Here is a 13,282-nt window from a genome sequence, read left to right as displayed (position 1 = left end):
GCAGGGGAGGGGGCATGGGGCACCCCCCCCCAATCTGGGGGCACCCGCTCCCCCCACAGGGCCCCGCGGTGCTGAGCGCTGCCGCAACCCCCCCTCCATAACCGGGCTGGGAGCAGGGGGTGCACGCAGCCCTCACACGTGGGGTGCCCCCCCCCGCACCCCCATCCCGCGGTGCGTCCCGGGCAGGAACTGGCTGCTTCCTGCCCGCACAATTCCCTCCCCGCCCTGCTCCTCCCGGGACATTGTATTTGCAGCCCTGGCAGGGCCTTCCCCCCCCCCTGCAGCCCCCTCGGATCCGGGAATTGCTCTTCTTCCAGCGGAAATCCTGCTCTCATTGCCAGCGGTGGGGCTGGGAGGTGGGGGGCGATGGGGGCACGGCCGTGCCACGGGCATCAGCTCTGGGGCACGGGGCGAGAGGCACCCCCAGCTCTGGGGCAGGGCAGGTGGGTTTGCTGAGGGCCAAACGCTTTGGGGTGGTTTGGGGCGGTTCATCTCATCCCCTTCTGCCCCAGGGTATTTGCGGGGGGGGAGGGGGGGGGGCACACGCAATGCCCCACCGCCTCCTGGGGCGAGCACTCGGTGGCCCCAGCCCCCACATAGGGACGGGCAGGGGAAGGGACTTCTTGGCTGCTCTGTGGCCGAAGAACATCGCATCCAACCATGTCCCCATCGTGCCCCGCCATGTCCCCATTGGGGTGCCACCACGTCCCCATTGCCACCGCCCCACCGGGATGGCTGCTCTGGGGCGATGCTCCCGTGCTGTTGCAGCCTGGCTGTGTCCCACCCCGCCACCTCTGCCGCTGTCCCCACATCCTCTCGTCCCCTCCCCTCCTTCGCGGCCACCTGCCCCACTGTGCCGCCCGACGCCGGCCCCACAGCTGGGATTGGGGCTGGGAGCCGCGAGCTCCGGCCCCGTGGGTGCTGTGTGTGCCGCAGCACAGTTGGTTCCTCTTCTCCAGGCCGGGCTGCAGCACAGTGCCCGGCACCGCTGGGGGTGCAGAGCTGTGCAGAACGATGTGAGAGCGTGGGGTAAGGGGTGGCCTGCAGCTTGGGGTGCTGCCGCTCAGCCCCGCTGGGATCTGTGCTGCATTTCCCAGCCCAAAGCCTGGGTCTGTGCGGGCCAGGAGGTTCCCTTGGAGGCTGCGGCTCCTTCCCCTTCCTCCCCTCCTCCTCCTCCTCCTCGTCACCGCGCTTGCCGGCCGCTTCCTCCTGCCCCGGTGGAGGTGTTTGTGGGGCTGACGTGGTTCCTCCTGCTGCTGCCCACACGTTCCCATGGGCCATGCTGGGCCCCTTTGGCCCCATTCCCTTTCCCAGCGCAGCCCATGGTCGTGGCTGAGCCCTGGGCATTGGTCCCCGTGGTGTCCCCAAGCCCCACGGGATGACAAACAGGGCGACCCCGCTGTGGGTCCCCTCTGCTCAGGATGTGCCATGATCCCACAGCGCTGTGATCAAACTACGGGGCCGGGGCTGGCACGGCACCCCATGTCCTCCCCCCCCCAAGCCCCCCGGCTGCTGGTGGCTGTCACCGCTGAGCGGCTTTGGGACAGCGGCCACCCAGTGCCAGAACTGCCCCGTGCCACCAGGCCCTGGAAATCAGCGCTGGTGGAGCAGATGGATGGGGAGCGGTGATGATGCCGGACCCGCAGCGCTGGGGCTAACAGAGGGCACGGTGCTGGCAGCACGATGGCACTGGTGCAGGTGGGGCCGCCGGGAAGGGCTCGGTGGCCATCTGCTGTGGGGCTGGGTGCCAGCACGTGGCTGTGGGGCACGGGGACGAGCACGTCCCCTCCCCGAGGACGGCAGCAGGGAGCGGTTTGGGGGGGCAGCGCTTTGAGGCGGGCGCGATGCTGTGGGGCAGCCCCGTGGCGCGGGGGTTTTTGGGGTCGATGCTTTCCTGGAAGCGTGCCCTTTGCCTCCCCCGACCTCAGAATGTGTCAGTTCAGCACAGACGTGGAGCAAAATGGGAAGCTGCTGTGAAGGGGAGGGTGCTTCCCATGGCGGGGCTTTGTGAAAGCTGGGGACGTTTGTCAGCTGAAACGCCGACCCCGTGTCAGCAGGAGGAAGCCCCAGAGAGCAGCCAAGCATTTTGGGTTTGGCAACGCTGCCCCGTCGGCAGCAGCCCCGCTTGGTTCAGAAAGGGAAGGTGGCTGGGGGGAGCCGGCTCTGCTTCTGCTCAGCGCTCTGAAACCCTCTGCCAAGAGAGGGAAGGGAGAAGCGGATACCGTGACTGGGGAACCCCCCGGTCCCCACCACCACCGTGCCGGGCTGTCCCATCCCCGCAGCAGGACGGGAGCCCGCCCATCCCACCACGGCATTATCAGGCTGCAGGGCTGTGAGCCCCCCAACCCCAGCCCCGTGCACCTGGGGGAGGTGGCGGCGGTGCCGGGGACGCAGCTGTCCCCACCAGGAGCCGTCCTCCTCCTCGGTGACACCTCGCTGCCACACGGCTCCGGATGGAAAAGCGCAGCCACGACCGCAGGCAGCGAGCGGGGCCCTTCCTCCCGCAGCCACCCGACCCCTGGCAGCCCTTGGGGACGGGGCTGGGGGCTCCGTGTCCCCCTGCCCCGCTCCCTCCGGCCCCTCCGCTTGGACGGAGGTGGTCGGTTCGTCGGGGACGCGGCGGGATGTGGTTTCAGCACGTGCAGAAGTGCTTCAGCTCCTGCAGGGCCGTTGCAGCGACCTGTCAGCCCTTGCAGGGGGATTGCATCCTGCGCTGGGCTCCTGGAGACGCAGCGGAGCCCGTGGGGGGGTATTGCAGCCTACGAGAGGTTTTTTAGCCCGTGTTGGGTTCTGTTAACCCGTGCAGGGATGTTTTTAGACCATGGAGGGTCGTGGAGGGGTACGGAAGGCCATGCGGAGTGTTGCAGCCCGTGCAGGATTGTTTCAGCCCATGCAACGGTGCTGAAACCCTTGCAGAGATATTGCAGCTGGTGCAAGGGTATTTCAGCCCTTGCAGGGTTGGGTTAGGCTATGCAGGGACATTGCAGCCCCAAAAAGGGGCGTTGCAGCCCCCACACAGGGGCATTGCGGGGCTCTGCCCCCCACCTGATGCCCCCCCCCCCGATGCCTGCAGGTGCCTCTCCTCCCCGAGCTGACATGGAGCAGCTGAAGTGACCCGAGGAGCTGTCACAGTGAGTGGTGGCACCATGGGTGGGAGCGCCCGTGGGTGCTGGGGGGGACACGGAGCCCCCCACCAGTGCTGGGCAGGGGGTGGGGGACCTGGGGGGGTTCACAGCCCTGTGTCCGTCTGTCCCGCAGGCCGTGCCAGGATGGGCTGTGTGCACTGCAAGGAGAAGAAGTCCGGCAAGGGGCAGGGGGGGAGCGGCACGGGGACCCCAGCCCCCCCCCCCTCGCAGTACGACCCCGACCCCACGCAGCTCAGCGGTGCCTTCACCCACATCCCCGACTTCAACAACTTCCACGCCGCGTCTGTGCCCTCCCCTGCGCCCTTCTCGGGGCCGGGCTTCTACCCCTGCAACACGCTGCAGGCGCACAGCAGCATCACAGGTCAGCAGGGTACAGGGGGGGGGGGCTGGCTGCAGCCATGGGTGCCAGGTGGGGTGGGCTCACCCGTGTCCCCTCTTCCCCCCACCGTGTCCCATAGGCGGGGGTGTGACACTGTTCATCGCCCTGTACGACTACGAGGCCAGGACGGAGGATGACCTGAGCTTCCAGAAAGGGGAGAAATTCCACATCATCAACAACACGTGAGCCCCCCCACGCGTGTCACGAGTTGGCCGGGCTCAGCAGAGCCGGGACGAGGGGGGTGGGGGGTGCCGTGCGTGGGGAAGGGATGCGCAGGGCAGGCAGATCTGTCCGTCTGTCCCTCCTCCTCACTTGTCTGTCCCTCTGTCCCCAGCGAGGGTGACTGGTGGGAGGCGCGGTCGCTGAGCTCGGGTGCCACGGGCTACCTCCCCAGCAACTACGTGGCCCCCGTGGACTCCATCCAGGCAGAGGAGTGAGTACGGGGGGCAGGGCTGGGGGCACCCCGCTGTCCTGGCTGCGGGGGCTGCGGTGCTGGCAAGGGGACACGGAGCCCCGGTGGGTGATGGCAGCCCCCGGCAGGTGGTACTTCGGGAAGATCGGGCGCAAGGACGCAGAGCGGCAGCTCCTGTGCCACGGCAACTGCAGGGGAACCTTCCTCATCCGTGAGAGCGAGACGACGAAAGGTACGGGGACAGCTGAGGGGCCTGGCCTGAGTCCCCCCCCTGCCCCGCTCCTGACCCCTGCCCCTGTGTAGGGGCCTACTCCCTCTCCATCCGGGACTGGGACGAGGCCAAGGGCGACCACGTGAAGCACTATAAGATCCGCAAGCTGGACAGCGGGGGGTACTACATCACCACGCGGGCGCAGTTCGACACCATCCAGCAGCTGGTGCAGCACTACATAGGTATATGTAGGGGGGGAGGGGCGGGTGGGGGCGGCGGGGTGACGGGGCCGGTTGGGAGCACCCAGCTAACTGGGTGAAACTGGAGAAGGAGGGGAACCCCCAAGGGTGCCCAAACCTCCGCTGGGAAGGAGCGCCCAACCCCTCCGGAGCAGGTAAATAGCCCCAGGGTCTGGGTGGGCTTCGGTGGGGCTGGTGGGGACGCAGGGCTGGCCCTGCTGGGGGGAGCATCCCATGCGCGTCACGGGGCTGAGTGCAGCTCTATGGGGGCGGGGGGTGATGGCCGGGAACCCCCCCCCCTCCTTGCTGACGCCTGCCCCCTCGGTGCGCAGAGCGGGCGGCCGGGCTGTGCTGCCGCCTGGCCGTGCCGTGCCCCAAGGGGACCCCCAAGCTGGCCGACCTGTCGGTCAAAACCAAAGACGTGTGGGAGATCCCCCGCGAGTCCCTGCAGCTGCTGCAGAAGCTGGGCAACGGGCAGTTCGGGGAAGTGTGGATGGGTAGGGCCCGCGTTCCCCCCGCTCGGTGTGCATGCTGCCTTCATCCCATGGCATCCCCTCCCTCCCTCCCTCCCTCCCCCCCTCCCTGCGCCCCTGCAGAGTGCAACGACGGGTTGTGCCATCTGCTAACCCGCGCGTGCCCCGCTATGAAGCCTCAGACCCTGGGATTAGCTAAGGACGCCTGGGAGATAGCGCGGGAGTCCATCAGCCTGGACAAGAAGCTCGGCATGGGATGTTTCGGAGACGTGTGGATGGGTAAGGGGGGGCTGGGGGCAGGGGGCAGGCAGAGCCCGGTGCCACAGCAGACAGCGCCGCGGGGACCAGGTGGTGCCCGCCATAGGGGAGACCCCGGCATCGCTGCGGTGTGGATGGATGGGGAATGGGGTGAAGCTGCTGCTAGCTGAGCCCGTGGGGTGCCTTGTCCCCATGCCAAGAAGTGAGGAAGACTCCTCGCCCTGGGTTGGGTATGATGGTATCATGGACCTTTCTTGCCCTGCCCTGATGCCCTCAAGTCGTCCCTCCATCCATCCATGCACTCATCCATCCATGCATCCCTCCATCCATGCAACCATGCATGCCCTCCTGCGCTGCTGCGTCCTCGCGCCCCTCCATCCAGGCCCTGCCGAGCCCGGCTGTCCCCGAGGCTCCAGGTGACCCCGTGTCCCCAACTCAGGGACGTGGAACGGCACCACCAAGGTGGCAGTGAAGACGCTGAAGCCGGGCACCATGTCCCCCGAGGCCTTCCTGGAGGAGGCTCAGATCATGAAGCGGCTGCGGCACGACAAGCTGGTGCAGCTCTACGCCGTGGTGTCAGAGGAGCCCATCTACATCGTCACCGAGTTCATGAGCCAAGGTGAGGGACGACGGCATCCACAGAGCTGCTGTCCTGTGGGCATCACCCTGCACAGCTGGGGTCTGCGGGGCCCTGGTCCAAGGGCTGCGTCCCTACAGGGGTGGGCACCCTCAGAGGGGCACGGTGAGTTCCCAGCACTCCCAGTGCCACTCTCTGCCCGCAGGCAGCTTGCTGGACTTCCTAAAGGACGGGGACGGCCGCTACCTGAAGCTGCCCCAGCTGGTGGACATGGCTGCGCAGGTACGGGGGGTTGGGGGAGCTGGCGTGGAGTGGGGTGACCCATAGGGACTGCACCCAGTGAGGGGGGTCCTCAAGGCTTCCCCCCCCTGCAGATCGCCGCGGGCATGGCTTACATCGAGCGGATGAACTACATCCACCGGGACCTGCGCGCTGCCAACATCCTGGTGGGCGACAACCTGGTGTGCAAGATCGCCGACTTCGGCCTCGCGCGCCTCATCGAGGACAACGAGTACACGGCGCGCCAGGGTGAGCCCGATGGGTGCGCTCGGTGTGGGGACAGTGTCCTGTCCCCGCTGTGCTGTGTCCGACCCAAGACCTGCAGCTGGTCACCCCCGGGGCTGGGTGCCTTGGGTGGTGGGTTCCATGGAGGATGGGTAGTCCATGGATGGATACCTGAAATGATGGGTACCCAAAGTGATGGGTTGCCCAAGTGATGGGTACCCTGGGTTACAGGTATCCTGGGTTATGGATATCCCAAGTGATGGGTTGCCCAAGTGATGGGTACCCTAAGTTATGAGTACCCCGGTTTATGGGTACCCTGGGTGATTGGCACCCTGGGTTACAGGTATCCTGAGTTACGGATATCCCAAGTGATGGGTTGTCCAAGTGGTGGGTACCCTGGGTCATAGGTACCCCAATTCATGGCTACTCCAATTGATGGATACTTTAATTGATGGGTGCCCCAGGTTGTGGGTACCCTGGGTTATGGGAACTATGGATGATGGGGACCCCAAGTGAAGAGTACCCTAAGTGATGGGTATACCTCAAGTGACTGGCACCCTGGGTTATAGGTACCCTGGGTTATGGATATCCCAAGTGATGGGTTGTCCAAGTGTTGGGTACCCTGGGTTATGGAGACCCTAAGTTATGGGTACCCCAAGTGATGGGTACCTTAAATGATGGGTTCCCCAGGTTATGGGTATCCCAAATGATTGGTACCCTGGGTTATGGGTACCCCAGGTTGTGGATATCCCAAGTGATGAGTACTCCAGCTTATGGGGACCCTAAGTGATGGGTATACCCTGGGTTATGGGAACTATGGATGATGGGTACCCCAAGTGATGCATACCCCAGGTTATGGGTACCCTGGGTTGTGGGCACTCTGGATGATGGGTACCCTGAGTGATGCGTTGCCTGGGTGCTGGGTACCCCAGGCACAAGATGCCCTCAGTGCATGGTTCCCCAGATGCTGGATATCCCCAGTGCTGGTGCTGTAGGTGTGGGGTGCCCCTTGTGCAGGTGCCACGGGGTGCCCAGCCAGGACTCACCTGCGTCCCGTTGCCCTCGCAGGTGCCAAATTCCCCATTAAGTGGACGGCCCCGGAGGCAGCACTCTATGGGAAGTTCACCATCAAGTCGGACGTCTGGTCCTTCGGCATCCTGCTGACCGAGCTGGTGACCAAAGGCCGGGTGCCCTACCCAGGTACACCCCCGCCGTGGCTCCCCTCCCCATCCACACCCCCAAGTGCCTCAGTTTCCCCATCAGCTGCTCGCTGATGGCGGGGGGGGTGTCCCATATCTCGCAGGGATGAACAACCGGGAGGTGCTGGAGCAGGTGGAGCGGGGGTACCGCATGCAGTGCCCGGGAGGCTGCCCCCCATCCCTGCACGATGTGATGGTGCAGTGCTGGAAGCGGGAGCCCGAGGAGCGTCCCACCTTCGAGTACCTTCAGTCCTTCCTCGAGGACTACTTCACGGCCACCGAGCCCCAGTACCAGCCCGGGGACAACCAGTGACCCCACGCTGGGAGGGCTGGGGGGGGCCAATCCTCCCCTTTCTGCAGGGGGTTTGTTGCTCTCATCGCCTGCATCCCCTGCGTGTGCCTCTGGGGCTGTGCAGGGGGTGCCCCTGGGGGGCTTTGCACAAGGATTTTGGACTCAGGGGGCTGCGCCGTGCCCAGCTGTGCCCCCCTCCCCCAGCACCTCTCTCGTTGCCTTCACACCCAGATTTGAACCTGAGAAGTGCTTTAGATGGGGGAGGAATGTGGCCCCCCCCCCCCCCGCAAGCACACAGGTGTCCTGAGGGTGCCCCCTCCCCATGCCAGCCCCATCTCATCGCCCAGCTCAGCTCTTTGCAGCTGGGGGGTTCAGACCCCAAGCCCTGGGGAAGGTCACCTCACCCCCTCCCGATATTGTCTTTAATTTATAACCCCCCCAGCAGCCATCTCCCCCTCAGGGACCCCTATATTGGGGGGGGGAGGGGATGCTCCTTGCCCCACCTGCTGCTTTTTTCTCCTCTCCTTAAAGCAGAACCAAAATCCCAAAAGCCATAAACCGCTGCTTGCACTGAGGGGGGACATAAGGGGGCCCGAGGGGAGGGGTGGGGGGGGGGGCAGGGCAGGTCTGTCTCAGGGGCTGTTTCTCGTGGCCCCATTGCCTTACATGGGAACAGGGAGGAGGGGAGCATGGGGCCAGTTCACCCCCATAGTGCCTACAGGGGTCATCTCAAATCCCCCAAATCCCTGCAGCAAGCATTCACTGGGGTACTGGGGGGGGGTGCAGGGGGAGCAGTGGGGGAACACGGGGCACAAAGTGAATGTGATGGCACTTGGGGAGGCAGGGGGGGGCCTCCTGGCGGCCAAGAGCCCCCTACAGTGTGGGGCAGAGCTGTGCAGCCAGGCTGTGCTCCCCACCCCCCGCTGGGGATGGGGGAAGGGGATGGGAAGGTTTTGTTGTTAATTTTTTTTTTTTAATTCAGTCTGTAAATAGAGAGAAATAAAACCTTTCTAACAAGCGTGGGGTGGGGCTGGGTCTTTCTGGCCCTACCTGGGGGGGGGATCCACCCCCTGTGTGAGGGCAGAGGGGGGTCCTGTGTGCGAGTTTGGGGACGAGGGGGTTAATTTCCCCTGCAGCTCGGCCCCCCCCTCTCCCCCCCCACAGGGCCCAGCTGTGGCCGCTAATGAATTCCCCAGCACTGATGGAAGGGGCCTGGCCCCCGGCCCCACATGGGGGGCTCAGGGTTGGGGGTTGGGGACACGCTGCCATCCCCACGCACCTCTCTTCTCCTGGGTCACCACACTGCACCCACGGGGACGTCTGCACCCTGTGGGCACTGCAGTGTCTCCATCACCCCCCACCCCGGCCCCCCCCGCTGCCCGTTCTGCCCCCCGGCTCTCACTGCCTGCGCCGTGCACGCGTGATACCATGCGTGCACGCTGCCTGGCCCCGGGCTGCGCGTGCAGAGCGGAGTCGGTGTGTGCACATGCGTGTGCACGGTGCAACCCTGCCTTACCTCTGTGCATGCGCCTGCATGTGTCTGCATGCGTGCACACCCTGCTACTCGGTGCTTGCACGTGCACACGCACCCATCATCCCAAAACCGCTCGCCGGGAGCAAATGCCTCACCCAGAGGATGTGCCCCTCGTCCCCATAGCAGCAGCAGCTGTGTTGTCCCTTTCTTCTCCTGTTGCAGGCCCTGCTTGCACGGGGGGCTGGTGCACCCCTAAATGAAGCGAGGTGCCCACAGCACCCTGGCAGCGCTGGGCAGGGCCCACTGGCAGCTCAGCCCCAGTGAAAGAAGCCTCCACCGGCAGTGAAGGGGTTAAAGGGCGCAGTGTGGCCCGGCGTGGCTGCAGGCTGTGGGAGGGGGCATCGATTTGATGTTAATGCCATGCTCCATCGACCGGCGAGCAGTGGGTGGAGGGACAGCCACCAGCCCCGGGGTGGGGAGGGCAGAGCACAGCGCCCAGGCAGGGGCTATGGGGTGGCCCCCTCCCCGCCGCCCGGATCCCTGCGGCATCTTCCGGAGGGGAAGGAAAAGAGCTCAGCATCACCTCCTGTCCCCACGTCCCACGGAAACGTGGCATCGCGTCTCCCCGCTGCTCCCCAGGACCCCCATCCCCATCTCCCCTGAACCTCCTGGATGCGCCGCTCTGCTCCGCAGGGTTGGGGGTGGGGGGGGGGGGTTGGACCAGGGCCGCGCACGCGGCGCCAAGCGGTGGGCGCAGGTGTGAGACCGCTGCAGATGGCCGACGCTGCAGCCCTGGCACGATGGAGCCGCGGCGCTGCCGCCAACCCCCACCCTGGGGACCCTCACCCAAAGCTGCCAGCACCATCCCCACCCGGCGCAGCGCTGGGGGCGGGGGGCCGGCCCTGTCCCCCTCAGAGCCGCGCTCCCCGGGGACGGCAGCGCGCGGTGCTCCCGGGTCACGGAGCAGATCCGCGTCCCCGCGGCGGCGATGACCAAACAACAGTGGAGAGTGGCCAAGAACACAACGCCAGGCTTGGCCGGGCGCACCAGCGCCGCTCCAGCCCCACGGGAGTCGTGCCCATAGGGGAAACCGAGGCACGGAGGGACCCATCCGCGGTCACCCAGCGGCTCAGCACCGGGTGCTGGGAGGGGACGTGTTTTTCCATGGATGGCACGGCGGAACAGCCACGCACCGGCCTGTGACCGCAGCTGGGGAGCACGCCAGGCTGTGCACAGCTGCTCGCCTCCTGCCTGCGTCAGTGACGTGGCCTCCCTGTCCCCACCTCTCCCCACAGCTTCGGCCCTCCAGCCCCACGGCCCCACTGCTGGGGAGGGGTTGGGGGGGTGTGGGATTTGGGGGGCGAGGCAAAGCACGGGGATGTTTGGGGCATCCGGCTGCAGGGTGTCACCGCGGGAGCGGTGCTCAGCTGGGGACACGGTGACGCTCAGCAATGTTGGCAGCTGAGCCAAACCCGGGTGGTTTTGCTGCCTGGGGAACGCCCTGCTCTGGGATTTCGGGGGGGGGGGTGAGTCTCTTCCGCTGTGGTGATGAGGGCAAAATCAGGATGGCCACACAGCTGGAAGCCCCCAGCTAAGCTGGGGCTGCAGGACCTATAGTGCTCCCCAAAGGCAGCTCCCACGTCCCAGCAAGCCCCTCTCGCCATTCCCCCTTGCCCCCACCTCGCTGTCCCCAAGCCACCCCCGGCCCCAGGCCCCCTCCCCAGCGATCTGGTGATGGCTTCGGGGGTCCCAAGCGCCGCCACCAGCCAGGGAGACCACGGCACGCCGCGTGGGGACAAACACCGCACGGGGACGAGGGGTCACCCACCTCCCCGATGTTCTGTGGGGCTGGGGAGGGGGCTCGGAAACCGCGACAGCCGCCCACCGCCTCGGCACGAGGACACCCCCACGGCGCGGGGACACGGGGACAGCGGTGGCCCCGCGCGGCGCAGCAGCCGCTAGATGGTAGCGTAAGCCCAAGGCACCGCTGCTGACACAGCACTGTCTGCGGGAGGGACAGCGCGTCCGGGTGACCCGGGGGGGCCCTGGGGAGCCGCCTCCCTCCCCCACCCCGCCACCAGGAGGGGCCACACGCGACGCGGCGACACGAGCGGTGCGGGCACCGCACCCCGCCCCGACGCCCCCCGGCACGGCCCCCCCACCCGCGGCTCTGCCTCGGGGGGAACCCCCCCGCCCCCCACCCCCCCAGCATCCTCCCTGCTCCCAGCCCAACCCAGACCGCAGACCCGAGCGGGGACAAACTCACGCTGGGGACAAGCGGGGTGACCCGCCTGCATGGATGTGGGGGTGCTGCCCCCCCCGGAGCTGACAGAGCCCACCCACAGGGACCCCACTCCTTCCCCCCCCCCCGGCTCCCAGCCCGGCGAGGGCTCCGTGCCAGCCTGATATCTATATATATTTTATGATAACTATAGAGATGCACTTCAAACCTGACAAAGGACTTTGACAGTTTTAAGCATCTCTTTGATTAATACATGACCTTTTAATGCTTCGGATTAAATTAATAAATCTTTTACATTCTAACCCATCCTCGCTTGCGACGGAATGTTTTTTTCCGTGCGACCTTCTGTCCCCGCTTGTGCAAAGCAGCCGACCCCTCCCTCCGTCCTGGTGCACGTGCAGGGCAGGTGCAGCAGCGCACGGGGCAGGCACAGCAACCCGTGTACATAGGGGGGGCAGGTGCAGCGATAGACGGCCTCGCCACGTTCACACGGCGCTAAACCCCGCGAGGCGAGGACGGAGGGATCCTCCTCGTGTTGGAATCATCCCTAAAAATAGCAAGAAAATTCAAAGCTGACATTCAGGGTGAGGGGACGAGGAAGCCTGCAAAGTTGCTCACTCAGCCACCAGCGATTGCAGCGATCCTGTCTGCGTGTGCAGATTCCTCTGCTGACCGGGCTGGAGCGCGGGGCTCCTCTCCGCGTGGTTTCCAGGAGGTGGGAGCGATGCGCGCGGGTCTCTGTCCTCTCTCTGCCCCCCATCCCCGTGACCCCCGTCCCGTTGGGGTGCAGGGATGGAGCTGCTGGATTTCGGGGCGCGGAGCGCGGCGATAAGTCCGTGCTGGAGGGCTCGACCCCAGCAGCTGACCCCTCCTTTTGGGGGCCCGGATTTGGGGTGCAGCACGTACCCTCTGTGTAGGGTCGCTCCTTGCTGCCTGCACGCGGCAAACCCCGACCCTGTGCAGCCGGGTGCCGTGTCTCTCCCTGCACCCATGTGTTATTCCGGCGGTGACTCACGTGTTATTAGCAGCCAGGCAATATTCCCAATTCCCTGGAGTTAACCCTTCGCTCGTCACTCACAAAAACACGGTGTCACAACAAACAGCGGCGGCGTTATCTGCTTTAATGATATTGGATCTCCGGGAACATTAGCGCTGGGGGGGAAGCAGTGGGGAGATGCGTGGGGGACGGAGGCCACGGGGGGCGCGGGGGGTGGGGGACAGCCCCCTCCTCTACCACCGCCATCCTGGTGGCTTTGGGCATTGCTCAGCTCACCGGTGCCAAGCAGGATGAGGGGATCCTCGTGCACCCCTGTGCGTGGAGGATTAGGAAGAATTTCTTCCCAGAAGGAGTGGTGGTGCGTTGGCACAGGCTGCCCGGGGGGGGAGTGGGGGTCACGGTCCCTGGGGGTGTTCCAGAACCGTGGATGTGGCACTGAGGGCAGTGGGCAGCGCTGGCGGGGGTGGGTTGGGGTTGGACCTGGTGGTCTCAGAGGTCTTTTCCAAGCTCAGTGATCCTGCGGTTCTAGGAGTTAGCAAACAGCGGGGAAGTTTCCTGCGCTGCCAGACCCTTGGGACAGCGTTCAGGTTAAAAATAATAATAATAATAATTGGTAGATTTAAAATTTGGGGGAAAAAAAAAAAAAAAAGGAAAAAGGTGCGCGCATAGGGGAGATGTGCGCTGCGCGTTGTGCGGGTGCAACCCAGGAGAGGGCAGCAATGCCCCATACATCCATTTTCCTTATCTGCTGTCAGCTGAGAAATAGGTAATTAACTTTTCCTAAAAAAAAAAAAAAAAAAAAAAAAAAAAAAAAAAGGAAAAAGGAGCTGGAGTCAAACTGCCCATACAGGTACGAAATTGCTGTGAAGTCTACTATTT

General features: G+C 65.1%; 1 protein-coding gene and 1 long non-coding RNA gene across 3 annotated transcripts; one reads left to right on the top strand and one right to left on the bottom strand.

The window, feature by feature from the left end:
• FGR (FGR proto-oncogene, Src family tyrosine kinase) lies at window positions 2,982-8,693 on the top strand. 2 transcript variants are annotated; one of them, XM_021375537.1, is made up of 12 exons: window positions 2,982-3,131; window positions 3,259-3,507; window positions 3,605-3,707; window positions 3,860-3,958; window positions 4,066-4,169; window positions 4,241-4,390; window positions 4,984-5,139; window positions 5,558-5,737; window positions 5,901-5,977; window positions 6,070-6,223; window positions 7,268-7,399; window positions 7,503-8,693. In XM_021375537.1, exons 2-12 carry the CDS (start codon window positions 3,270-3,272, stop codon window positions 7,709-7,711), a joined length of 1,602 nt encoding a protein of 533 aa, XP_021231212.1. In that variant the 5' UTR covers window positions 2,982-3,131; window positions 3,259-3,269; the 3' UTR covers window positions 7,712-8,693. The 2 variants fall into 2 exon arrangements, with proteins under 2 accessions (XP_021231212.1, XP_021231211.1); XM_021375536.1 differs by lacking the exon at window positions 4,984-5,139 and adding an exon at window positions 4,720-4,884.
• On the bottom strand, window positions 11,648-12,565 carry LOC110387388. Its single transcript, XR_002432479.1, has 2 exons — window positions 12,025-12,565; window positions 11,648-11,953 (listed from the first exon to the last, which is right to left on the bottom strand). It is a non-coding gene; the product is annotated as an uncharacterized LOC110387388 (long non-coding RNA).

Source organism: Numida meleagris, chromosome 22 (assembly GCF_002078875.1).
Source record: "Numida meleagris isolate 19003 breed g44 Domestic line chromosome 22, NumMel1.0, whole genome shotgun sequence".
Taxonomy (NCBI): domain Eukaryota; kingdom Metazoa; phylum Chordata; class Aves; order Galliformes; family Numididae; genus Numida; species Numida meleagris.
The sequence above is the reverse complement of the archived record's forward strand: the minus strand, read 5'-3'. Positions and strand labels throughout refer to the sequence as shown.

Coding starts and splice junctions, on each gene's coding strand:
- FGR (XM_021375536.1), top strand. CDS start 3,270: ATGGGCTGTGTGCACTGCAAGGAGAAGAAGTCCGGCAAGGGGCAGGGG. Junction 4,170..4,240: donor TGAGAGCGAGACGACGAAAG/GTACGGGGACAG, acceptor GCCCCTGTGTAG/GGGCCTACTCCCTCTCCATC. Junction 4,885..5,557: donor GTTCGGGGAAGTGTGGATGG/GTAGGGCCCGCG, acceptor TCCCCAACTCAG/GGACGTGGAACGGCACCACC.